At 52.4% G+C, this 24,532-nt stretch overlaps 1 protein-coding gene across 1 annotated transcript; it reads left to right on the top strand.

Moving 5' to 3' along the window:
* The first annotated feature begins 6,400 nt into the window (after positions 1-6,400).
* On the top strand, positions 6,401-18,383 carry LOC148594018 (DNA replication licensing factor MCM2-like). Its single transcript, XM_088528320.1, has 16 exons — positions 6,401-6,406; positions 6,794-6,981; positions 7,411-7,586; positions 8,202-8,465; positions 9,439-9,658; positions 9,925-10,132; positions 10,852-10,986; positions 11,215-11,406; positions 12,330-12,423; positions 13,036-13,286; positions 13,543-13,669; positions 13,880-13,992; positions 14,129-14,371; positions 15,129-15,311; positions 16,353-16,508; positions 17,383-18,383. Exons 1-16 carry the CDS (start codon positions 6,401-6,403, stop codon positions 17,491-17,493), a joined length of 2,667 nt encoding a protein of 888 aa, XP_088384446.1. The 3' UTR covers positions 17,494-18,383.
* Positions 18,384-24,532: the final 6,149 nt, after the last annotated feature.

Raw genomic sequence — 24,532 nt, 5'->3', positions numbered from 1 at the left:
GAGGGCAAACAGGTGCCTATTCCCTCCTGCCTCTAGAAGCCACTACTATCACAAAACAGCAGTAAATGGCTGATAAGGAGAGGAGTTGGCCACGTGTAACTGAGCTCCGGTCACAAGTTTTCAATGGGAAAAACAGTCAAGTTTGCCTCAGCCAGGCTGCTTGCTATGGCCTCGTGTGTCAACATGAAAGATAAAAAAGGCAGAGCAGCAGAACATGCAACGTGATTCTAAAGGCAGTCAGAGCCACCAGACAGGATAGTTTTCATGCTTTCCTAATAGTTAAAGCCTACAGGAAGGATGTGGGGAACTAATCGGTTCCTGTTGGAAAAGAAAATTAAAAAAAAAAATAAAAAAGATCACAGCACAAACTCCAGGGCAACGGGACCCCGAACGCGTGGCAAGGATCAGCTGGGTTCCACCATGCCCAGCAGCAGCGCTGCGCACACAGGGCGCATTATCCAAACGCACGTCCAGCCCCTGCCAGCCCCTCAGACCCAGTGCCACGATCCCGGCCGTCTTGTGACACCAGAGGGGTGGGAGAGAGAGAAAAACAGATTTCTTCCGCACGGAGCTGAATTACACACCTCGTCCGAGCGCCCGCTTTGAGAAAGATGGGGCAGTTTTCTTCCTTTCAGAAAGGCGCATCAGAAAACTTGTTGCTATTCCTATCAAGCTGAGCTTGGCACTGCTCCCGCGATAAACAACCAGGACCAGAAAACAACCCACACAGGGCTGTGCTCAGCAGAGAGCCGCACTGACCTGGCCCTGCTTAAACAGAACCCTTATCTCAGCAAGGAAGATTACGACCGACGCGCTTGTTTCTATCTTTTTTTTTTTCTCTCCTCTCCATTTCTCTTCTCTAACACAACTTTACAAGTCCCACACTTCACACGCCTTGGTTGAACCAGCTGCTTTTCCCCACTTTGCCCTTAGAACAAACTCACACGAGAGGGGTTTTCCAGCAACAGAGGACTCATCTCTCACTCTTCTCTCCAAGTTTCATTATCACTGACTTTAAAAGAAAGGAACCGCATAAATAAATAATTGACAGAAAGGAACCGAAAAGCAAAACCAGAAGCACAAGGACTAATAAAATAATAGTAATAAAAACACGGGGAAGGCCCCCTCGGGAGCAGTTCTCAAACACCCACCCGGGGTGTTTTGGGGGGTTTTGCAGGAAGATGGAGCCCGTGAGAGGAGGGCAAGCGACGCCCGACCCCAGGAGCCCGCAGAGGGGCACGAGGAGCCGCAGCAGAGCGGGGACCGCGACGCTGCCTCCACGCCGCCTCCTTCGGACCCGGCGGGTCCCGAGGCGACGCGGCCGCCGAGAGCAGCGGAGCCGTAAACGGAAGGAAGCGAAAGCGAGAGCAGCAAGGCGAGGCCTGCGGGGAGCGCGGCCCGGGCCCGCCGCTCGCCCCCCGCGCCGCCCCGGCCGCTCGTACCCGCCGCCCGGCCCGGCCCGGCCGCCGTCCCGCCGCTCAGGCGCGGGGGCCCGGCCCCGCCATGGCAGCCGCTGCCTCCGGCCAGGGAGCGTCGCGGAAGAGCGCGCCCGCGGGAGAGCCGCCGAGCGCGCGCGGAGAGCGGCCCCAAAGAGCGTGCGCGCGCCCGCCGCCTCGCTCTTGGGAAACGCTCCCTGGGAGGGGTGGCGCTTCGGCCAATCACAGGCCTCGCCAGGGAGGGGGCGCGTCAAAGAGGCCCGAAAAAACAGCAGCTCCTGCCAATGGGAAGCGGCGGGAGGCGGGACTTGCGGGGCAGCCCTGCCGGGTTTTAAAGGAGCCACGCGCCCGCGCGCGGTTTCCAGAGCCCGGCGCTGCAGGCCCCGCCGCCCCGCGTCGCCTATAGCCAAAGGCGCGCGGGCCGTGGCTGGGCCCGGCGGGCTCAGGGCCGCCCTTCCCCTGCTTCAGAATGGGTGCGAGGAGGAAAACCTCCTCCAGGGAGCTGGGGCTGTCCAGGGAGCAGGTCTGCCCCGGGCGTGGGGGACACCGCAGGGTAGACCTGGCCTCCGCCCCAGCCACCCTCTTGACCACCATCGCGGGCGGTTTATGGCCATATTGGCCTCCAACACGCAGACCCTTTTGTACAGCGTTACCTGCAGAGCTCCCAGGGGAGCCCGTGCCAGTTTTGGGGTGACCCGAACACAGGAGCAGGCACATCCATGACCCAGACGTCCACATCGACGAGCATTTCCACGGCCGAGAAAGCACAAATTTTGAACTGCCCCGTGGAGGAATCAGTTCCTGCGAGGTGGCGGGTTAATAATTGCCTTCCCGGACGGATCCTGCAGTCACCTCCCCGCCCGGGGAATGATTAAGAGCCCGAGAGCTTGACGTCCAAGGGAAGTTTCCTGTTGGCTGAACTAACTCGGCACAGCAAGGAGCAGCCCCAGGAAACGTGGCACCTAATCAGGGGCGTTGGGAAGCACAAATACCAGGCAGGGAGGAGAGATGTATAGGAAGGCAAAGAGGGGTGTAACTGGGGCAAATGAGGCAATATTGAGAAAGGAAATAACTAGCTGAATATCATCAGGTCACTCAGGGCAGTTAGGAGCTGTTTGGCTGTGAACACGGTGCAAGGGGATGATAGCTGCCTGAGTCATTTCAGAAACGGGAGGATAACTTCTGGCGTAGTTTTCTACCTGTAGTTCACCTGAGGCTCTAGGGGTGGCTTCTGCAGAGAAGCAAGGCTTCTGCTAAGCTGAAATGTGCTCTACGAGCTCCACACCTTTGGAGAAGATCCCCATATCGTGCAAGTTGGCATGTCCTGCTTTAAGATACAGGCAGCACGAGGTATCTTGGGATCTCCTCCAGCGTGTGGTCCCCAGCTGAAGTGTGGGTGATCCTCTCCTCAGGTTCAGCTTCCCAGCTTCGCTTCAGTAAGCCCCACAGACAGGAGCTACGCTTTGGTCCCTTCCATCACGTTTTCTGCTGAGTGGAAGCAGGTTTTTAGGTAGGTGTCATGCTATTGGAATGACAGCTGGAGAATCCGGTCCTTAGACCATCTTAGCCCTCTCCCATCATCATCCTGGTTAATCATATGTTGCGTGATTTTGGCAGGATCTATTCATGGATCCAAACTCAAAGGCTAGGCAGGTGTCACCATCTCTGAGCTACAGAAGGCACACTCCTGTTTAAAGAGAAGAGGAGCTCCTGCTTAGAAGCATAAGGTATCTCAGTAGCAGAACAGGGAGTAAAATCCATGTCTTCTCCCTGCCAGCCTCAGACTCAGACTGATTGAATGTGGTGCCTCCCATGTGACTGTGTCGGAAGGAAAGATCCTGCCCCCCAATCCACCTGCGCTTCCCATCTGATGCACTGTGGCTGGGACACTAGGGCTCACAACTGCCTCTTAGACAGAAGGCTGCTGAATGCCACCACAAGGACCTTGAGATTTTGATCCTGCCTTCCTCATTGCCTCTTTGAAACACAGAGATATTGGGGAATCCACCCACATCCCCAGCGTTAACAATCCCTGCCCCTCAGCACAAGTATGGGATGTGTTGGTAACCGCGTGGAGCCCCCGCAGCCCCACGTGCATCAGCACCAGCTCTTATTTTATGTGATTAAGATACTGCAGCATCCATCATATGAGGAAAGACTGAGCAAGCTGGGCCTGTTTAGCCTGAAGAAGAGAAGATTGAGAGGGGATTTGATCAATATGTACAAGTACCTGAGGGGTGAATGTAGGGAGGATAGGGCCAAACTCTCCTCGGTGGTGGCCAGTGACAGGACAAGGGGTGATGGGTACAAGTTGAAACCCAGGAGGCTCCATCTCCATGTGAGGAAGAACTTCTTTGCTGTGAGGGTACCAGAGCCCTGGCACAGGCTGCCCAGAGAGGCTGTGGAGGCTCCTTCTCTGGAGATCTTCAAACCCGCCTGGATGCCACCCTGTGCTCTGGGTGTCCCTGCTGGAGCAGGGGGTTGGACTAGATGGTCTCTAGAGGTCCCTTCCCACCTCAGCTATTCTGGGATTCTGTGATGTGCAAACACAGCTCTGCGCTTCCACGCTCGCAGCACTGCCCATCTCCTTGGTTGCGCAGCTGAGAACTGCCGCGCTCCGTAGCCTCTCCGTGCCCTGTGCTTGGTGCTGGCAGGGCTCTCAGTTCATCCTTGCTCTGTCACTCATGGTGTTGCTAGGCCGAAGCAAGACAAAAGATGATATTTGGCAGCAATAGTATCACACTGAGGACTCCAAGGAAAGGTGGCACTTGATGCTCTACCTGCTCCAGTCTGCCATCCCTTGGCAATCTCACCTGACTTGCACTCGTCAGAGGCAGAAAGTGCGATCACGTTTTCTAGGACAGTATTGTGCTTTCCTATCTTTGCCAAATTCCACTCTCCAAGGATACCTTATCTCTCTAAAATACTCTTCCTGTTTGTGTTGGATCAGGCTGCTGGACAGGATATTATTTCCTGGCCTGAACTGCTTTGCCGTGCAGGTGCCGAGCAACTGGAGAGACAGATGTGGTTGTGTTGTCTCTACTTAGCTACTGGTTTCTATTATTAGGCATAAATTTGTTCCACAGGATACAACATGGGCTGTATTCCTGTGTCTCTACCCTCTGCGCAGCAGGAATGCAGTCCCCGGTGCTCATGCTGTCCTCTCCTGCTGTAGCAGTGGGTTTGCAAAGTCCAAGTGTTTTGATACAGTCAGAATTTTGATGCTTAACGCACCAACAGCTCATGCAGGACCCTGGGTAGCTCCGCAGCAGAGTTCAGCCGTGTCCTGGCCAAGACTGCTCCTCAGCTGTCACCCGGAGCACGGCCTCGAACACAGCAGAAAGAGCCCTGCTCCGTGGATGGCAACTGTGTCCAGCAAGGGTTTTGGCTGCTCAGACGCAGCAAACCCAAGCTGAGCATCCCACCTCAAGCACAAAAGAGCCCAAAGAGCAGGGAAAACATGGACACAGTGTCCTGGGAAAGGAGGCTGGCAGGAGATGGGACAGAAAAGCTGTCCGTCCTGTGCCTGCAGAGACAGTGGCACCCCGCGGTGAGGCCATGTCATCGCAGTATGTCACCTGGGCCTTGCCAGCACCCGCCTCGCCAGCGCTCCGGTGTTATCCTTATGAGCCATGGGGATGCCCAGGAGCCGAGAGGCAGGGGCATTTCGGGGGTCACGGGGCCTCTGGTTCACCCTCGGCAGCCGCTGGCACGCGGCAGGTCCTGCCTCATGCGTCAGGGGACGGGGATGAGCTGCTCCCCTGTTTGTATCGTGAGGCTGCTGCTCTGCTAGGTTAGTACCAGGCTGAATCACCCAAGGGCGCCTGGAAGAGGCACTTCAGATCCACAATTGGCTCCTTAGTCACTTTAGCTCCTGGTGCCGCGTGTTCCAGTGTTGCTCTCCCACATTGAGTGCTGCCAGAGGCACCCCCTGATACTAAAAGGTTGTCAGATACCCTTCAGAGAAGACACATCTCCAAAATCCAAACCATCTGCAGTTGTGGAAGAGCCTGTAGCTGGAATGCAGGACTTTCCAGTCCATGCCCTTGCAGGCAGCAGCCCATTCGTATGTTTGGTGTCTTAAAATTGCTCCTTGGGACAGGTGCTCCTCTTTGCTTGCTGGCTGATCAGCATGGATCACCATGTGGGCACTCAACAGCTGTGCTATGCTGTCCCCTTGTGATTCCCATCCCTTGGAATTTCAGCGTGACTGTGCACGGAATACAGAGGATTCGAAGGGGTTTCACCACAGGAGCCAGGGCAATCCTGGCCAAGCCAGGCTGTTTTTGAAATAAAAGGGGCAAACGCTCAGCTATTTGCATGCTAACTCACATCGGCATTTATCCCTTGACTCAAATTCCTGGCATGACAGCCTGGCAGGAGCAGCCGGGCGGCACAATGCTGGATGCAACAGTGCACACCACACGGGAATGCCGGCACGTGGCCAGGCCCTGTCCCCAGAGCCTGGGAATGCGGCAGGGGAAGCAGGGAAGGTGCCAGCATCCCCCGGGGATGTGGCATCCCACATGGCCGCCCTGGAGGGCCAGCTGGGGCCGGGCTCACACTGCCCCTCAGGGCATGGAGACCCCAGCGCCCGGAGTCACTGGCTCCCTGTCGGGCGCATGAAGTGGCCATGGCCCTTGGCCGGGTGTCCCTAGGGAAGGGCTGCCACGGATGGTGTGTCCCTAGGGATGGGGTGTTCCGGGGTGGGGTGTCCCTAGGGATCGCGTGTCCCAGGATAGGGTGTCCCCGCGCGCCTCCTCCCGCCCGGCCAGCCTGGCGCCCCGCCTCGCCTCAGGCAAGCCCCGCCCTCCCGCCCCGGCGCGTCATGCATATTCATGAAAGGGGAGTGGCTTATTCATTATTAATGAGGTTTCGCGCGCTTTTTCTGATCACGTGGTTCACTTTCGCGCGGAATCTGGCTGGGGCAGGAAGAAGAAGAAGCAGCGGCGGCAGCAGCGACGATGGCGGTGAGTGGCCGGGCCGGATCGAGCCGGGTCGGGTTGGATCGGATCGGATCGGATCGGATCTCCGCGGGCTGCGCGCAGCTCCCGCTTCCCCCTCGCCTCGGGCGGCTTCGCACTGCGGCGCCGAGCACCATCGCGCGGGGTTCAGGGGGTGTTGGGGGGTCTCCACTGGGAACAGTCCAAACGCCCTGGAAAGGCCCCCCCGGTGCCCTGCAGCGGAGGCCAGCGGGGGCGGGTGGTGGTACCGGAGCCTTTCCCTCCCCGCTCCGGCTGTTTTAGACTTTGGGGATTCCCTCCCCCGACTCCGTGCATCTCCGTTGTCGTTTGCGAGGGGGGCAGACGTGGCAGCGCCGAGCCCCTGTCGCCCGCCCTCACGCGCTGCCCTTGCAGGACTCCTCCGAGTCGCAGGCCGCAGCCACCAGCCCCGTGCGCAGCTCGCGCCGCGGGGACCCCTTCACGTCCAGCCCCGGGCGCGACCTGCCGCCCTTCGAGGATGAGTCCGAAGGGCTCCTGGGCACCGAGGGGCTCCCCGAGGAGGAGGAGGAAGGCGAAGAGCTCATCGGTGATGGGATGGAGAGGTAAGAAACCCCCGGCGGTGGTGCCTGGGGGCGGGTGGGTTGTTAAAGGGGAGGTGGATGCAACTGCTGACATGGTCCGTAGTGTGGTGGGATGCCTGCGCTGTGCTGGTGCCTGCCCTGAAGAGCTGCAGGAGAGGGGAGAGGGACCAGGGTGACAGAACAACTGAGTCCTGGAAAAAAAACAATTTTCTGCTTGGGAGCAAAACACCATTTCCTTCAGTGTGGTTAAACTTGGATCTTCCCTGGGTGGGCCTGCGTGGGGCACATGCAGCCAGCGCCGTGCTCTTGCAGACGAAAATTTGGCTGTTTTGTTGCTGAACGTGTTCAGTCTGGCTGCAAAGCATGTGCTGTGACACCCGTGCAGTAGCATACAGAGAGGGGCAGGAAACCCGGAGCCCGACCTGACCGGGTGTTCTCTGTGTGTGCCAGGGACTACCGGCCCATCCCGGAGCTGGACGTCTACGAGGCCGAGGGCCTGGCCTTGGACGACGAGGACGTGGAGGAGCTGACCGCCAGCCAGCGCGAGGCCGCGGAGCGGGCCATGAGGCAGCGCGACCGCGAGCTGGAGCGCGGCATGGGCCGCATGAGGAGGGGGCTGCTCTACGGTGGGTACAGGAGCTTTTGCAGGTGGGCTGCTCCTCTGGGGCTCGCTGTAACCTGGGCGCTGGTCTCTCTCACCATCACAAAAGTGAGGAGGTCTCTGAACCTCCAGCATCTCAGAGTATGTTGGCTTCATAGATTCATTTCTGGCAGCAGACTTGGTTGGACTCCCTAGGACACTGCTTTATTTTGAGCTTCTTGTTGCTGCTGAAATCGAGTCAGGGTCCCCAGCCTGTATCAAGGGTTTGGGATGGTACCTAGTTGATGCTGGGGGGAGTGCAGGGGTTGCTGCTGCAGAGACTAATGTGGTTGCCTGAGAGGGCCTTTATTGCACCTGGAAGTCCAGGCCTTCCTCTTTCAACCTATTAATGAACCTTTGTGGATACTGTTGTGTAAGAATATTCTCCCCCCGCCCAGTAAGGTCTATAGCTACATTATGAAACGTGGGAGCCAGGCTAGAACTGAGCCTGAGTGTGGCTGAGCCTGGGATGGCCCCAGGTTTGTATCCCAGGCTTCGACCTACCTCTTTGCTCCCAAAGCCCGTGAAATTCAACTGTGACTAGACCAAGGGGTGGGAATGGGAATCCCAACTCTGACCAGCTTCTCCTCCCCACCCTCAGATAGCGACGATGAAGATGAAGACCGCCCCTCACGGAAGAGGCGGCTGGCAGAGCGGGCAGCCGATGGCATGGAAGAGGAGGATGAAGATATGATAGAGAGCATTGAGAATCTGGAAGACATGAAGGGGCACTCGGTGAGGGAGTGGGTTTCCATGGCAGCTCCCCGTCTCGAGATCTACCACCGTTTCAAGAACTTCCTGAAGACCCACGTGGATGACCATGGGCACAATGTTTTCAAGGAGAGGATCAGTGACATGTGCAAAGGTAGAGCTTGGTGATTACAGGCTCTCTTCTCTTTATGTGGGTTGCAATACTCTCCAGTGAACCGGTCTATAAATGGATTTTCTGCCTGCCCTGTTTATCCCAGACACTGAGTCAGCACTCTAAAAAAATTCTGATGCTGATGGATATAAATGAATAATGGAAGCATCTCTACTATCTTCTTTGGATCTGACTTACTAATTAGAAGGCTCTCGGCACCTGCTGCTCATTAATATTCATATCATACAAACGCTGGCAAAAAATATGTGGGGCAGCAGACAGGGTCTGCAAGCTCATGATCTGACAGAGACAACAATTACTTGCTGTCTGTGCCAGTTACTTTCTCACACCGGAATTACCCAGGGAGGGGACATTTTAAAATGATGTCACTGTTACAGCCATGTATTCTGACTAGGAACTGTCAAAAGCAGCAATCTTTAAGGTTGTCACTGATAAATTTTAAAAACAGAAATTGTCACATCTAAGAACTGTTCATGTAACTAGCTTCTTGTATTCTTTATATTGAGGCAGAAACTTCAGAAGCCTTAGTACCAGATCAAGATCAGTGCTGTACAGCAAGACAATAAAAGCTGTTTGTCTTGTTTCTCCCCAGGAACATAAGAGACCAAAGGTTTTTGCCAGCCATTCAGCACAGTTGTTTCTCCTGTTAATTTTTATTTATTGGAGGTCTGTGGTGGAATTATGAATTGGAGTGAAGCTTTTGAGTCTTAGAAACACTGAGCCCAGCAAATACCTGGTGAAGAATAATCAGAAGTTAGGTACTGCTACAGCATTTAGCAGAAAAAAAAAAAAACAGTTTTCCAACCATTTCTACTTCTTTACCTCTGAGATTTTTTTTCATGGAGGTCTAAACATCAGCAAAACCTGCAGAAAACAGGCTTGTATGTTCTGGTCTCCTGCAGACTGAGGGGTGTGCAGTTTACAAATAAAATTCACCTCCTCTTTTTTTCTCCAGAAAACAGAGAGAGCTTGGTGGTGAACTATGAAGATCTGGCTGCCCAGGAACATGTCCTTGCCTACTTCCTGCCTGAGGCCCCAGCAGAAATGCTGAAGATCTTTGACGAAGCAGCCAAGGAAGTGGTGCTGGCCATGTACCCCAAATATGATCGTATTGCTCAGGAGATCCATGTCCGTATCTCCCACCTTCCTCTTGTGGAAGAGCTGCGGTCACTCAGGTAAACAGGAGAGCTCAACTGCTGGTAAAGCCCTGGGTAGGTCCATCAAGGTGATGGACCATCAAGTCCAATACAGGAAAAAAAATCAGTTTAAGGATTAACTTCCAGTATCCCCAGAGGTAAAACATAAACCTCAGGAGAAAACTTACTGATGACTGTTACCTATTAAGCTTCTATTGGTCGTGCCTTGTAGCAAGAATGCCTTTTGAGTCTTCTGCCTTCCTCTATGCTCTGCAAGCATCCAGCATCTCTCTGCCTTTCCTTAGGCAACTGCACCTGAACCAGCTGATCCGGACCAGTGGGGTGGTGACGAGTTGCACAGGGGTCCTGCCTCAGCTCAGCATGGTCAAATACAACTGCAGCAAGTGCAGCTTCATCCTGGGACCCTTCTTCCAATCGCAGAACCAGGAGGTGAAACCTGGCTCCTGTCCAGAGTGTCAGTCTCTTGGTCCCTTTGAAATCAACATGGAAGAGGTAAGAGATGTGGGCACCTGGGAGCCTCTTGTCCAGACAGGGCTGTCTGCTTGTCCTGCTGAAGCTGCCGTGTTGCCTGTTCTTCCCACCTGGCCTTGGCTCTCTCCCTTTGAACAAGCATGGTGTTGAGAGCAGTAATGCTAAATGCAGAGCTTAAGTCCTGCCTGTTTGAGATAATGACCTGAATCTGCCTGATCTGGCACCCAAAGTCCTTTACTGTCTCTTCATAAGTGTTTGAGCTGAATATTTTGCCACATTCCTCTGTGGTACATAGTGACCTGTCAGTATGGTAGACATGCAGAAATGCAGAAAGAAAGCACACAGTTTTCCTCCTTCTCCAGCAGTCTGTATTCCCTGGCCTGTCAGTTAAGGAAACTAGAGAACAGTAATAAAATCATTGATGTTGTGATTCTGGCTTTCATTTTTTGCTGCGATGCTGTTGATCATTACAAGCATGGTGTCCCTCAGGAACCAGACCAACATTTGGGTAGAACTTGAAGGCTGACATGCTGAGGCCACGTGTGGCAAAGAACTTCACTGTCCTCACAGCTGTCCTCACACCCTAGATTTGCTCCTAATAACCTCCGTCCCTTCATGCCCTTAGTTAGTATCCAAGATCAGTCTTCAAAGGGATTGTTCACAGTGAGGTGCCTTTGAGAAGCACCAGCACTGCTGATGCCAGCCAGACTTGCTGGGTAACTTTCATTTTGTTGTTTCAGACAGTCTATCAGAACTATCAGCGCATCAAAATCCAGGAGAGCCCTGGGAAGGTAGCTGCTGGCAGGCTGCCCCGCTCCAAGGATGCCATTCTCCTCGCTGACCTGGTTGACAGCTGCAAGCCAGGGGATGAGATTGTGAGTAAATTGTTAAAAGTTATATATGAAGTGACTCAGAGCTTTTTCAAGCATGCTGTCAATGCAATAATATCACAGGGACCTGGATAGTTGTATCCAGAAGAGACGTGGGGAGGGGTTATCCTCAGACATGTTTGGACAGCCACTTTCAAGATTGGTATCTTAAAATGGAAAGAGGGGGCTGTTCTATTCTGTATGGGAACTGATACATCCTCTCCTGGTTCCAAGGAGCTAACAGGGATCTACCACAACAACTACGACGGCTCCTTGAACACTGCCAATGGGTTCCCAGTGTTTGCGACTGTTATCCTGGCCAACCACATTGCCAAGAAGGACAACAAGCTGGCCATCGGGGAGCTGACGGATGAGGACATGAAAGTGATTGTGGGTCTGTCCAAAGATGAGCAAATTGGGGAGAAGGTGAGTCAGCCTCAAACAGGCCTCTTCCTGCAGCCAGCCAGCCGTCACCTGGCAGCTGGACTGGAGAATGATGGAGGTATCAGCTGGTGAAACAGTGGTCAGAGGAACTTTCAGAAATCCCACTCCTAACTGAAAGCATCTGGTGTTTGTAGCTCTCAGCTCTTGAGGAGAGTGAGTTACAGGAAAGAGGTGCATAGGGCATCCTCTGGCTGGCATCTCCTTGTACTTTCTGGGGTCATAATCTGTGTGTCTCCTTTCTATGAGCAGGACAGAAGGCACTTGGACACTATTTATATATATGATTATTATTCTCTTCGCCCATATCCTGAAAGCAAAGGGAGAGGGGACCTCATTCTGTTATCTTGGTCACACACTTCAGTATTCACTGTGTAGTTCCTGTGGGTATAGCAGCTTCATCTGAGTCAAGACCAGTCTAAAATCAGTAGGCTCCAGCATCGGGTTATTAACAAAATACCCTCGAGAAAGCACATCAATTGTTTATAATAATGAATGCTTGACTCTGGTGGCAAATCATGTGCAGCTCAGAGCATCCAGCTACTCATGTGCAGGCAGCAAGTCTCCAACTGAATCAAGGTCTCCAGCTTAGCAACACCTGATAACAGGCACAGCCTCTCGGGTGAGCTCTGTGCACAACAGCAGTACGGAGGCAGTGTCAGGAGTTTCCAGCACCAGATCTCATAACCTCCAGTGGTCCCTACAGCACCATTTTTTGAAGCAGCTTTAGTAGGACACTGGATAGATAGTTAAATCTGAAATATCTCCCTTTCAGTGGTTAAAGGACCAGTTGGAAATAGCAGTATCTAAGGGGAACTGTAGGCACTGCCCCTTAGTGCTTTTCATGCCATATTCTGCCCAGATGGAGCATTGCTATTCTCTGGATAACTTAACTGTTTTCCTTTCAGATTTTTGCCAGCATTGCCCCATCTATTTATGGGCATGAAGATATCAAGAGAGGCTTGGCTTTAGCTCTGTTTGGTGGGGAGCCCAAAAACCCAGGTGGGTGTCACTTGTATTTGTTTGCAAATGGTGCTGTTTCACTCGGTTGAAAGCAAATGGATTTGTGGTTGTCTGTGCTATTGCAGTGAGAGTGGTTAGAGTTGGTGACAGATGGGGTAGCAAACTCTGCAATGGAAGGGACTGTTTTTATCACCCTTAAACTTGGTGTAGGAGTTGAAATGCTAAGACTGAAAACAGTTCCTGTTGCAAACCTGGGTAAATTTTTCTCCCTCCAGCTCTAGGGGGTCAGGTTTTGTGTTCCTGCAAAGGCTCGACCTTCTGGCATCCTGATTTTCAGTGAGGGTAGAAATCCTGCTTCTCACCTGTACTTTAAAAAATGCAGTTGCAGTGGGAAGTGAGAAGTTCTGCTTTGGATTCTGCGTGCTTACGTGCTACTAACTTTCATCCTTTGTTACTTTGGTCTTTCTGGGTGCTCTAAACTAACAAAATGTGACAGTGTCCAAAGCTGATTTTCCCTCAGCCTCCCTCCAGAGTCTTTCCCCTGCCTGTTCTTTGCCTTCCCTTCAGCCCTGCAGCTTCCAGGGCAGAGTTTCTGTCAAGCTGTATGCAGAGGACTCAGCTGCTTTTGTGTGTCTCCCATTTCTGCTCTAGGTGGCAAACACAAAGTCCGTGGTGACATCAACGTGCTTCTGTGTGGCGACCCCGGTACTGCAAAATCCCAGTTTCTGAAGTACATAGAGAAGGCATCTAGCAGAGCCATCTTCACCACCGGCCAGGGCGCCTCTGCCGTAGGTCTCACAGCCTATGTCCAGAGGCACCCGGTCAGCAAGGAGTGGACTCTGGAGGCAGGAGCCCTTGTGCTGGCTGACAGAGGGGTCTGTCTGATCGATGAATTTGACAAGGTGAGTCCAGCTTCACGGTCTCTGTGGGAAGGCCAAGCTGTGCATGGACTGGCTGTCACCTCTGCAGTGCGGAGGGACGGTAACTGAGGCTGCCATCCCCAGGCTGACTGGGGTTCCTGTGGTTTGGTTAGGCCCTGGGCTCGTGCAGAATGTACTGTGCTCTGTTTTCAGAGCTTCCCGCACAAGCTCACTCCCCTTGGTGCATTGGATGTAGACACAGATTCACTTCAGGTCATCCTGTCTTGCTTTCTCATAGATGAATGATCAGGATAGGACAAGCATCCACGAAGCCATGGAACAGCAAAGCATCTCCATTTCCAAAGCAGGCATTGTCACATCCTTGCAAGCCCGTTGCACTGTAATCGCTGCTGCTAATCCCATAGGTAAGTGCTGAAGGAGGACAGGACCATCTCAGGCCTCTTACCATCAGTTAGTTGTCACAAGAACGGCACCGTTGCTTCCCCTGCCTCTGCTCGGTTTCTGCAGTCTGGAGCAGAGAAGCAATAAAAGCTACCTGTGCAGGAGGCCTGTGTTTGCTTCAGCACCTCAGCCTTGGAGTCTGTTTGACCTTGAGATTTGTGTTTGTGATCCAGGTGGGCGATACGACCCATCATTGACTTTCTCGGAGAATGTAGACCTGACAGAGCCCATCATCTCTCGGTTTGATATCCTGTGTGTGGTGAGAGACACAGTGGACCCCGTGCAGGTACAGGCTGGGCTATGAACCTGAGCTTGTGTTGGGCTCATGGTGATGCTGTTGGGATGCTCAGCGGCAAATGGCCACTGTGTTTTGCTGTCCAGGGAGTGACTTATTTCCCTATTATTCCACTGCTGTCTTGCAGGATGAAATGCTTGCCCGATTTGTGGTGGGCAGCCATGTCAAGCACCATCCAGGTAATAAGGAGGCAGTGAATGGGGATGCCAGTGAGGTGATTCTTCCCAACACATATGGAGTTGAACCCATTCCCCAGGAGATCCTGAGGAAATACATCATCTATGCCAAAGAGAAGGTCCACCCCAAACTCAACCAGATGGACCAGGACAAGGTGGCCCGGATGTACAGCGACCTCAGGAAAGAATCTATGGTGAGGATGTTGAGAAAAGCAGGGAGGAAATATGTGTCCAGAGTGCAAATCAGCCACGGACTGCTCCAGCACAGGTTGACGCATTCCAGCTACTCGTGTCACTGGAGTCTGTGCCACTTTTTTGTGAGATAGGCAGATACAGCAGTGTCTGCTGAATAGCTAATTCTTGATCTAATGTTAATAATCCAGGGATTGCACACGTGTCCAAGTGCCTGCTATTGCAGCTGAGTTTGGCAGGCCTGTGGGAGATGCCAGTATTAGCTCAGCTCAGCCCCACATGCTCCTTGTGCACTGCAGAGAACCTCTTCTGCGTAGAAGAGAAGAGAACACCCTTTTGTTTTTGTCATTGGGATCTCTTCTATCCTTCCCCTCCTCTCTTATTCCAAAAAAGAGGAATTTGTTAAGGTCAGAGGGAAATATTTGGAACTTGGGCAAATTAGGTTTCTGTGATTCCTTTAACTCTCCAGTAGGTAATGGGGATTCTTGTACCTGGCAAGGTAGTAAACACTGGCAAAGAGGGACCCAGAGTAGCATTCCCTGAATTGAATTAGACATGAATTAAAATGTTGGAGTGTTTGCTGCTCTGTGCAGATGTACCAGCAGGTGGCAGAGCCTCCTTAGCCTGGAAAAGCTCCTCAAAAACCTAGGAGTAGCTCTGTATGGTGGCAAGTATGTTCTGAGCCAGGCTAGCCACCTTTCTAGTGCTATGCCTTTCCCCTTTTGCAGTAAGGAGTTACTCCCTCCTCTTCCTCCCCAGGCGACCGGCAGCATCCCCATCACAGTGCGTCACATCGAGTCCATGATCCGGATGGCGGAGGCGCATGCCCGCATGCACCTGCGGGATTACGTGGTGGAAGATGACGTCAACATGGCCATCCGCGTGATGCTGGAGAGCTTCATCGACACGCAGAAGTTCAGCGTCATGCGGAGCATGCGCAAGGTGGGTGTGCACCCCTGCAAAGAGGAGTGTGCGTCTCTGCACGGCGGGTGTGCATCACTCAAGGGTGGTAGCTGCACCCCAGGGATCGTGGCTTCAACTGCAGCCTCTTTGAGAAGGGACCTTGGCTTTTGCAGCCATGGGAAGGGACTCATCCAGGCCCAGCATGGTTGTGCCCTACAGGGCAAGGTGGTGACCTTGTGTAAATGGAGTGCTGAGAGCCTGAAGGCCTCACGGCTGCTCTCAGTTGGTCTCTGGTGGGGCACATAGCTCTCTGAGGAGCTGTGCTCTGTTGAGACTGCGAGGTGATGCATGAAGGGTGTCCTGAGTCTCTGTATCCAAACACTGCAGTTGCTCTCCTCTTTTGACCCCTTTTCTCCTACTTTGGCACAGGCCTCCTAGTGCTGCAGCCAGATAGTGGTTATTGAGACAAGCGGGCAGCCAGTTTCTTTGCTGTTTCCCTGCGTGCAGCTCGGGTTCCTCAGAGGACAGTTAACCACGGAGCAGCCCTCACTGTGGCTCTGCCCCTTCCTCCCAGTGGCAGGGCCTGGCTCTGAGCAGCTCTTGGCTGGCTGCAGCCTGGCACTTATCCCCTCTAGGAGCCTGCCCTCAGTCTGGGCAACGCGTGGCCTCGCTCTTTGCCAAGAGCCGGCTGAGTGTGAGTGTCTGCTTGGGAGCCACAGGGCAGTCTGAGCAAAGGGAAGCTGCTCCTTCCCTACTCCTTTCCCCAGGGCCTGTGGGATGCTCCAGGGCTCGTTCCTGGGAGTATTTACCCTGCTTAGTAACAAACAGCCCCTGCAGAGACCTCGTACAGTGTTATGTTTGAGAGCAGCCAGCAGGGAAGTGTCTTGGCTATTGTGGAACTGCATGTGCAGGTGGCAGCCTGGCAAGGCCCAAGTCCCTCAGGAGATGTTACAAGTGCAGGTGACAGTGGTGTCATTTGGCTCCCCTTGTGCTTTTTGGGAGGCTGGTTGGTCAGGCAGAGAAGACCTGCAGTGCCTCACTTGGTTCCTAACTCTTGGCTCCTCTCATCCTCCCTCCCAGACCTTCTCCTGTTACCTTTCATTCAAGCGAGACAACAACGAGCTGCTGCTGTTCATCCTGAAGCAGCTGATTGCAGAGCAGGTGATGTACCAGAGAAACCGCTACGGGGCCCAGCAAGACACCATAGAAATCCCAGAAAAGGACCTGGTGGATAAGGTATGGGCTTATTGTGACAAACCTTTATGGAGTTGGTATCTGCTATCTGTTTGCGGTCTCATAACTGCAGGGTTGAGCTCTCAAACTTGTAACGTCATCTCCTGAGTTATGACACCAGAAAAGCCTTGGGTTAATCAACCTAGAAATGGGACTGCTTTATCTTGTCAGGGAGTGCCATCCTGTTCCACCTCAGCTTTTCTGCACTCCCCAGGCCTTTGTGAGACTGAGCATAAATCCTGCAGTATGTCTATTGCTTGCAGGCGAATGAGGACATGGGTTCCCTGGCACTTGCATTTAAAGAAAAAAAAAAAGAGAAGAAAAATCTCTGCTGGTGTGAACTTTCCCGGTTGATACCAGGGCTCACGCTTCTCTAATGCATTCTCATCCCTGTGCAGGGGATGCATTCCTGGCCTCATGCCATTCCCAGCGGTGTAGTTACCTTGCTTAGTAATGGAGCAGTATTTACTTCCCTAGTTCCCACTTTTCCACTCCTCATATTGAGCATGCAGAGTAACTGCCCCCTCCAGAGCCGCCCGCCTCATGCTTGCCTGCTCGACCTCCCCCCAGTTAAAGGTCTGCAAGACTGACTCCCACTGGAGTCTGTGGGCTCTTGAATAATAGTTGAGCTTTAGCTTTAGTGGAAGCAAAAGGACAAGCTGAGAGCAGGCGGATGCTGAGCCAGCATCCTCTCTTTGCTCAGCTCAGCTCTGCCAATGCTCCTTCATCCTGACCTACAGGCTCCCCTGCTACTGCAGTTGTGGCTCCTGCTGAGCAGAGATTGCTGACTGTCAGATTGTGTGAGGCGTCTGCTAGGGAAAACCACAGGGCTCCTGTTTCTTCTCATAAACTTCTCTTCTCCCCGCGCTGCTCGCAGGCCCGGCAGATCAACATCCACAACCTCTCTGCCTTCTACGACAGCGAAGTGTTCAAGATGAACCGCTTCAGCCGCGACACGAAGCGGAAGCTGATCGTGCAGCAGTTCTGAGGCTGCCGCTGGAGTCGGCCGCGCGCTCCCACGAGATAAAACCTCTGTGCTGCCACCCGGGAATGCTACAAAGCAGATCATGATCCAGAGGGACTAAGCTGCACATTCTCCTGCTTGTTTTGTGCCTTATGGATTAAGGGAGTGCTGAGCTGTTGAAGACTTTGTAAATAGAACAGAGTTAAGTAGTTAAGTGCCCAGCTAAGTCTGTTTAGCAACTTCAGTCACTGTTTTGCCTTATAGCTGAGCCCAGTGGGGAGAAAATTGCTGGCCACATAGATGGCATGTTTGCTCTTTGCTTGTTCCTAGTTGTTATGGGCTCATCTACAGGAGGGACAGAGGGAGCATTAGAAAAGCATTTGTCTGCCTTATTCCTTGGATTGTGAGCACCCTCAGGGATTCTCTTTTCCCATCTCTGGCAACTGCAGCCTGCTGAGTGATAATTGAGCCTGCTTTCAAACCTCCATGAAGCACCAGCCTCTCAGCTCCAGGCCTTTGTGCCTGACACTTGACATTTCCCCAGGTGCCTGCATGGGCTGACCTTGTGCTTGGCTTCTGCAGGGAAAGGGAGAGGGAATGGGGGTAAACAAGAACTTAAATAAAATCTAACTGTTTCTAATAATAGTGGGGGCAGTGGAAGCTGCTGCAGCACATCCTGAGGCAGTGTCCAGAAAGGTTAGGGGAAATGCTTCCCTCCTGTATTGGGTGCCAGCTCTGCTGCTGGGAGTAAATGTGAATTTGCAGCTGCATCCAAAAGCTGGCACCTGAACTGAGCAGCACCTCCTTATCCGCTGTGCTGAGGGTAGTGGTGGTGTTTGAGATAGATGGAGCAGTCTAGAGCTGGAGCTGTTCCGGGTGGTCAGGGTGGGCTGCATGTGGGCAAGAAATTCCCTTGTGATGCACATTTTAAATACATTTTTTTTTCAATACCCTTGTTTCCTTCTCTTCTGGAAACTTCTGCAGCTACAGAAAAGAAAGTAACCTGGACTCTAGAGCAGCTGTTTGCTCATGCAGGAGGCATGTTATACTCTAGGTTTCCTTTCTTTGCTCTTGATATTATAGGAAATGTGGGAAGTAACAGAGGAGGATAAATCCTGCCTGTGCTGGTTTCGGCTATTGCACGTCCTCACCGAGCAGGGATGCCATGGGATGGTTGTCCACAGGACTGATGAGCACTGCCCTCCCCATCCAGCACCTGCAGTGGATCCTTTCCCATCCTAACTGTTTATCAGAGCAATAATCCTACCGTAGGACTCTAGCATTGCTAGTGCATGGCTCCCACCTCCCTCCCTTTCCAAATCTCTGTCCAGGCAGCCTTGATCTCCTGTCTTGGCTGCCACGGGGTTCCAGTATGGGAGCAGCAGTGACCTCTCCCCAAGACGCCGCTGCGGTCGGTGGCGAGGGCGCTTTGCCAGGCCTGCCCTGCAGGGCTGCAAGGCACCTCCAGCCTCCTCCCACCTCTGCTCGAGTGGGTTTGCGAGCTGGATGCTGCAGCTGTGGGCTGGCCAAGCAGCCCCTGTCCCTGTGTGCTGAACACTGGAGTTTGTCACGCTGCGGTGGGTGTGTGTCCGTGCCCTCCGCGTGGCTGTAACGCGAGGAACGGGGCTTGGACCCGGCTGGGGGCTTAGCACATGACTCTCAGCCTGGAACCGGCTCTGCGTGTTGCCTTTGCTGTCTGCCAGCTCCCTCCTGTGTATTTGTTGAACTGTTTTGGCTGTTTTCTCCCTTCCCACTGGGGCTCTGTCTACCGGGGCTCGCTGCAGACAGGCTGCAGAGACACTTTCCTGGCACGTCCTCCCTGGCCAAGCTGGCCCTTTGCTGCCCGCGTGTGCATGTGGGTCGGCAGTGCGGGTGCTGGGGAGGGAGAAGAGGCTCTGTGCTGTGCTAGAGAAACACAAAGCACTTCCTAAACGCTCTTGACATGCAGACACCTCTGCTATGTCTTTGGTGACCCACAGGCTCACCTACACTGCCAAGCACATCACTGCAACCACAAGGAAGTGCACAGTGCAAGGAGTAAGTGGGAATCCTGGTTTTCCCAGATCTTTGCCCTATCACCAGACCCTGCTGTTGAGAGTCACCCTTCAGTTTTGTCCTACAACACACCCCGGCCTCCTTTGCTCTGGCCCCCCTCACTTGGCACAGGGAACGAGCAGCAGCAATAAAGAGATGCTGCTGTTGGAACCACCAGTTTGTCACTCACCTCGTCCCTACAGAAGCAGTTGTGACTTCCCACCTCGGTGTGCTGCCAGCATCCCGCAGAGCAGTGACTTCCTGCAGCTGAGCCCTCGCTGATGTTGGCAGCAGCAGCTCGGGGGGTGTTGATGCCAGTCTGAAGGCATGTTCCTCTTGCCACAGCATAGCAGCTTCCCTGGAGCAAGTTTTGCCTGTTGACAGCATTAGGTGTCTGGTCAGATGAAGAGGTGCAGGTTTAAACAGGGATGGTCCTGCCAGGGGACTTGTTCCAGCTGAACATGGCAAGAATTTTACTGCAGAGCCCGGAGGTGAACGGGGCAGACACCAAGCTCCAGAGGAACAGGGGGCTGTTCCCGGGATGAGCCGAGCTCCAGCACACGGCTCCGCGCTGCTGCTCCTGCCTCTGCCAACACGGAGCAGGGACAGGGGCTGGTCCGTGACCAGCAGCACCTGGGCTTGCAGGGGAAGATGCTGGGGATGTTCCTGCAAACCAATGTCCTCCTTGGGAGCGTGGCTGCTGGCGACTACTGACTCAGGCTGCCTTGGAAGAGCTCCTGGCTTTGGAAAGGGCGCAGGGGGCTGGTCCCTTACCCCGTTTAACTTGAACGTGCTGTATGCAGCCTCCTGAGGACTCTATTACTCTCTAAGTCTCATAAAGGGATCTTTGACCTTAGCTCAGCATAGACCATTTTGAAGAAATGCAGAATAACCCTAATACTCTCTCTTGTTTCCATGCAAAGAAAAAATATTTCTGGGATGCTCAGGCCACTCACTTAATATACTTCAATTGCAATGACCAGTCTCACCTGTAGCCTTTAAACCCACCCACACTCCTGAGTCCAGAGCCCCATTTAAGCCCAGCTTTCATCAGCTGCTCTTTGTTCTATGCTATAGAAGTGCTAGTTTTTTGCTCTGTTTTAGTGATGCTCTGTCTGGCCACATCCAGTGCTGTTCTACAGCTTAATTTGCAGACCAGCTTTTTGTTTTATCCCTTTTTGTTCCTGTGATTCTTTTTTCTGTTTCTGGATTGTGTGGGACTCTGGCTGCTTGGGCTCATTTCCCACCTTTGCTTTGTGCTTGCTCTGGGCTTGTCTGGTGATCTAGATTCCTAGTTCAAATTCCATTCACTGAACTGTCCCATTCCTTGGGTTATGAGGGATCCTGCCCTGGCTTTTCCTAGGAGAGCTTGGTTCCTTGCCCCAGGTGCCTCTGTTAGATGTTTATTCTAGCCCCTTAATCAAATGCAAGGTGACTTTGTTTTCCTGTGCCCCCTAGGAGCCTGCTGGGCTTTGCGGGAGAAGGGCATGTTAATGCACCTCTGCTTTAGTGCAAAGAGAAATGTGCAGCTTCATGGATGGAAGCAGCAGGGGCATGTGGAAACTGGGAGGAGAAGTCAAGAACAGCCAGTGCCTGCTCTTCCACTGCTCCTTACAGCAGGCAATGGGACACATGCAGGACTAGTGACACCCCCACAGACCAGGCAGCAGCACAACTGCTTCCCCGGGGAAGGAAGCGCTTGCACAAAGGTGAGAAATAATACAGAAAATCTTGCTTCTGCTCTTGGGCTCTACACAGAGCAGATTCTGTTCTCCTCTAGTTACAGCACATCCTGGAAGCATTAGTTGCTCCAGATCTCTCATCCTGAAGTGTTTATTATCCTTCCACATACACACGCTTTTTGCATGAGCATAGGAGCTCTGGGCTGTGCCCAGTCATGGGAAGGACTGTGCCCTTCACAGCACAAGCGCCGCAAGAGCGGGTACCTGCCCCTGCTTGGTACAGTTAAATCATTTCAGTGTCCCAGCATTAAAAAGGCTAAGTCACCAAATAAGCTTATAAAATGCTTACTGGGGACTCTGAAATAAACGCATGTATGCAGCAAAAAGGGGGATGTTAATTCTCTCCTTATGCTTTGGAAAAGATGGGTTGGACAGGGTCTAGCAGAGCAAGCCTTGAGCCCGCCCAGGAAGGGGGACTAGATGCCAAAATGCTGGGCAGCCTTGCAGCAGATCGGGACAAAGTGCATGGGGTGCTGCAAGCCTTCCCCAAAGGCACAAAGCTAAGCAAGCTGCAGAGTCTGAGATGGTCTTTCCTTCTCTCCTAAGAATGGTCATGGATTATTTTTTCCATCCTATGTGCAAATGTTGTGTGCAAAGAAAATGGAAGGGTTAAACCTTTTTCCTGATACTAGTAACATCTTGCATCTCTAACACTGCGAGATCCTTGTGTTGGGGAGCATGTTCATATTGCTCATGCTTTCTTTTCTGCTCAGCTGGGCAATGCCAATAGACTGCTTTCACCTTTGTAGGTAAATTAAGTATTGCTGTAGTTGGGAGACTAAAACATCTTAACAGCATATTTCAAATAATGCGTTGCTTTTGCATTTTTTTGATATGGAATTTCAAAACAAATTAGACTTCTGTTGACAATAGACTTTGCATTTAATTTCTTTTTAATTAGCAAGTCTAAGGCACCGAATTCTTTTCCTTAGCTATCACCTCATTCCTCAGTCATACTTGTTTGCTAGTGTCTTAGAACAAAACATGACCCTTAAACTGGAATCAGAAAGCTGGCTGAAATTCCTGAAGGCAAAAAACTGTTTTGGTAACTTACTGAGGAAGACAGCAGAAGGGTATTATGTTTTTGTCAGGTTAAAATACACCCTTGCTTTCGGATTCAGTATAATAGGCATAACCGTGAATTGAACAATTTGGAGGAAGAACAGAAAAACACAGACAAAGGCAATATGGGGGGAAGGGGGATTCTGCTTTTCAGAACAGTTTTGGAGCCGCTATAAAAAAAGAAAAAGACATTTAGTGCAAATGCAAAGCCCTCTTTTTTTTTCCTTCTCTCTCTCTCTCTTTTTTTTTTTTTTTTTTTTTTTTAAACCAGCGTACTAAACGTGGTTTGAGAATACACATCAGGTAGGGAAGCTGGAGAAGATCAAATGAGGAGTGATAATCCTTTGCCTATAAAGTTGTCAACATCTTAGGAGACTCTAACTAGCCAGACCTGTCCAAGGTAGCAAAAAATGAGAGACAGGGGCTATGTTTAAGTTCCCGCTCTCTTGAAAGATGACTGCTATTGCTCATCCTGGCTGCTTCCTGCTATGCGGGCAGTGCTGGCCTGGCTGATCGATGTTGCTGCTAATTTTTATTTCATTTTCTTGCCTAAGATGCCGCTTCTTTTTATACATCTCCTTTGTGTTGCTCAGTCTGAGACCAATGTGCAATGTCAAAATAAATCCAAGCAGCATGAGGGAGCTCCGTGAGCCTCTGAGGAAGCACGCACAGTGCCATGCCCACGTGGTTTCCATCCCTCTGATCTGAGGGCATGTAATACATGAGGGCGTCTTTTTTTTTTGCACTTTCTTTAATGTGATTAGGATGCTGAAGACTCTGGATCTGACTTCTAAGACTTGGGGGTTGATTGTACCAGGGTGAGGATATTTGAATGGCTTTCAGTTGCCCACTTGTAGTAAGCCACCTGCATGCTAAGGGAGCCAAATTACCAGCAGAAAAAGTGAAAAATGACAAGAGTGTTCATTGAATACTGTGCCCGGACTAGGGTCTGAATGCATTAAAGTGTTTTTATCTCCTCTAATGGCTAAACTACAGCCCAGTATTTCCAGCTGCATTTCCTGCTCCATGGGGCTAGTGGCTTCATTGATTGCAGGATGAAAAGGATCTTCAGAGCACTAGGAGGGCTCTTGCTGAAACAGGCAGAAGCGACCGCTTTGTTGCAGGCTCGTTACCCGACATGGCAAGGCAAGACGAACCCGAGCCTTGAAACCTGCCCCTGTCCTGCCCTGGGTAGCTGATGTGCAGGGGGATGGATGGGAAACACCCACAGGAAAGGGGAGCACTTGCCCAAAGGGGTGACCTGTCCCAGTGCTGGCCTGCTAGGAACCAGGAGGGCTGGCATGGATAGCTCGGAGCAACCACAGCTGCTTGGTCGGGCGATTGATTCCCCAGAGGGTCCAGCATGGCTTACACAGGGCAGGGGCTGCAGACACCCTGCTCTGGTTTGGTGTGGAATAGGCTCAAATCCAGAAAAATTCATGCTAGAAAACTATACCACCAGTATTACCCAAAGATTCCTAGAACTAAACTCTTTAACCACATGAGCTTTCGCTCTTAATGGTGGTGGTGGGGAAGACTCTGTTGTGAAATATTTTTCATGATCTCTTAATTTGGTGTTAAAATGCTTGAACTGGAAATCCTGACTCCCTTTAGATGCATGTCCCATGTCCTTGGCCCCGAATCTGTATCATCACGTGGAGCAGGAGGCCTGAGGAGGCAGGTGAGCTGCTGACTTGCTGGGGCTGAGCTGATGTCCCTGTGTCACCTTCCCTGGCTGCCAGGCAGGTGGTTGTGAGCGGGCACCCTGTGCTCCTCAGAGGTGCTGTTGGATGTGCTTTGAGCTCCCTGTGGAGAGCACTGCGTAGAAGGTGACTTGCTGGTTCATGCTCGACCCAAGATGTTCATGATTTAAGAACAGGCCAACTCTGCATGCAGGGAAGGACACTGGGAGACAATGGCAGGGCTCCTGCCTCTTTACAAGGGCTTGGGGATATCCAATCTTAAGCACCCCATGTCCAACTGGGAAAGGCTAGTGGTAGCAAAGCTCCTCAGGGAGGCGGCAGGCACTGAAGGACAGGAGGACCACGGCTTGGCCCAAGGTGAAGCACCTGGAGCAAATCAGGTGTGGATTTGGGAGAAGGAAGGTGAGATGCTGCCCCATTAGGAGCTACTATGGTGATACCAGCAGGCAAGAGGCGGCCGGGGTGACTGTGACCGTGGGGCAGTGAGTGTGACAAAGGAGAGGAGGCCACAAGGATGCAGGG

Source organism: Tinamus guttatus, unplaced genomic scaffold (genome assembly GCF_059628265.1).
Source record: "Tinamus guttatus ecotype Peru unplaced genomic scaffold, ASM5962826v1 Tinamus_guttatus_pri_ptg000307l, whole genome shotgun sequence".
NCBI lineage: Eukaryota > Metazoa > Chordata > Aves > Tinamiformes > Tinamidae > Tinamus > Tinamus guttatus.
This window is presented reverse-complemented; position numbering and strand designations above follow the sequence as displayed.

Coding starts and splice junctions, on each gene's coding strand:
- LOC148594018 (XM_088528320.1), top strand. Junction 13,993..14,128: donor ACACAGTGGACCCCGTGCAG/GTACAGGCTGGG, acceptor GCTGTCTTGCAG/GATGAAATGCTTGCCCGATT. Junction 15,312..16,352: donor TCATGCGGAGCATGCGCAAG/GTGGGTGTGCAC, acceptor CCTCCCTCCCAG/ACCTTCTCCTGTTACCTTTC.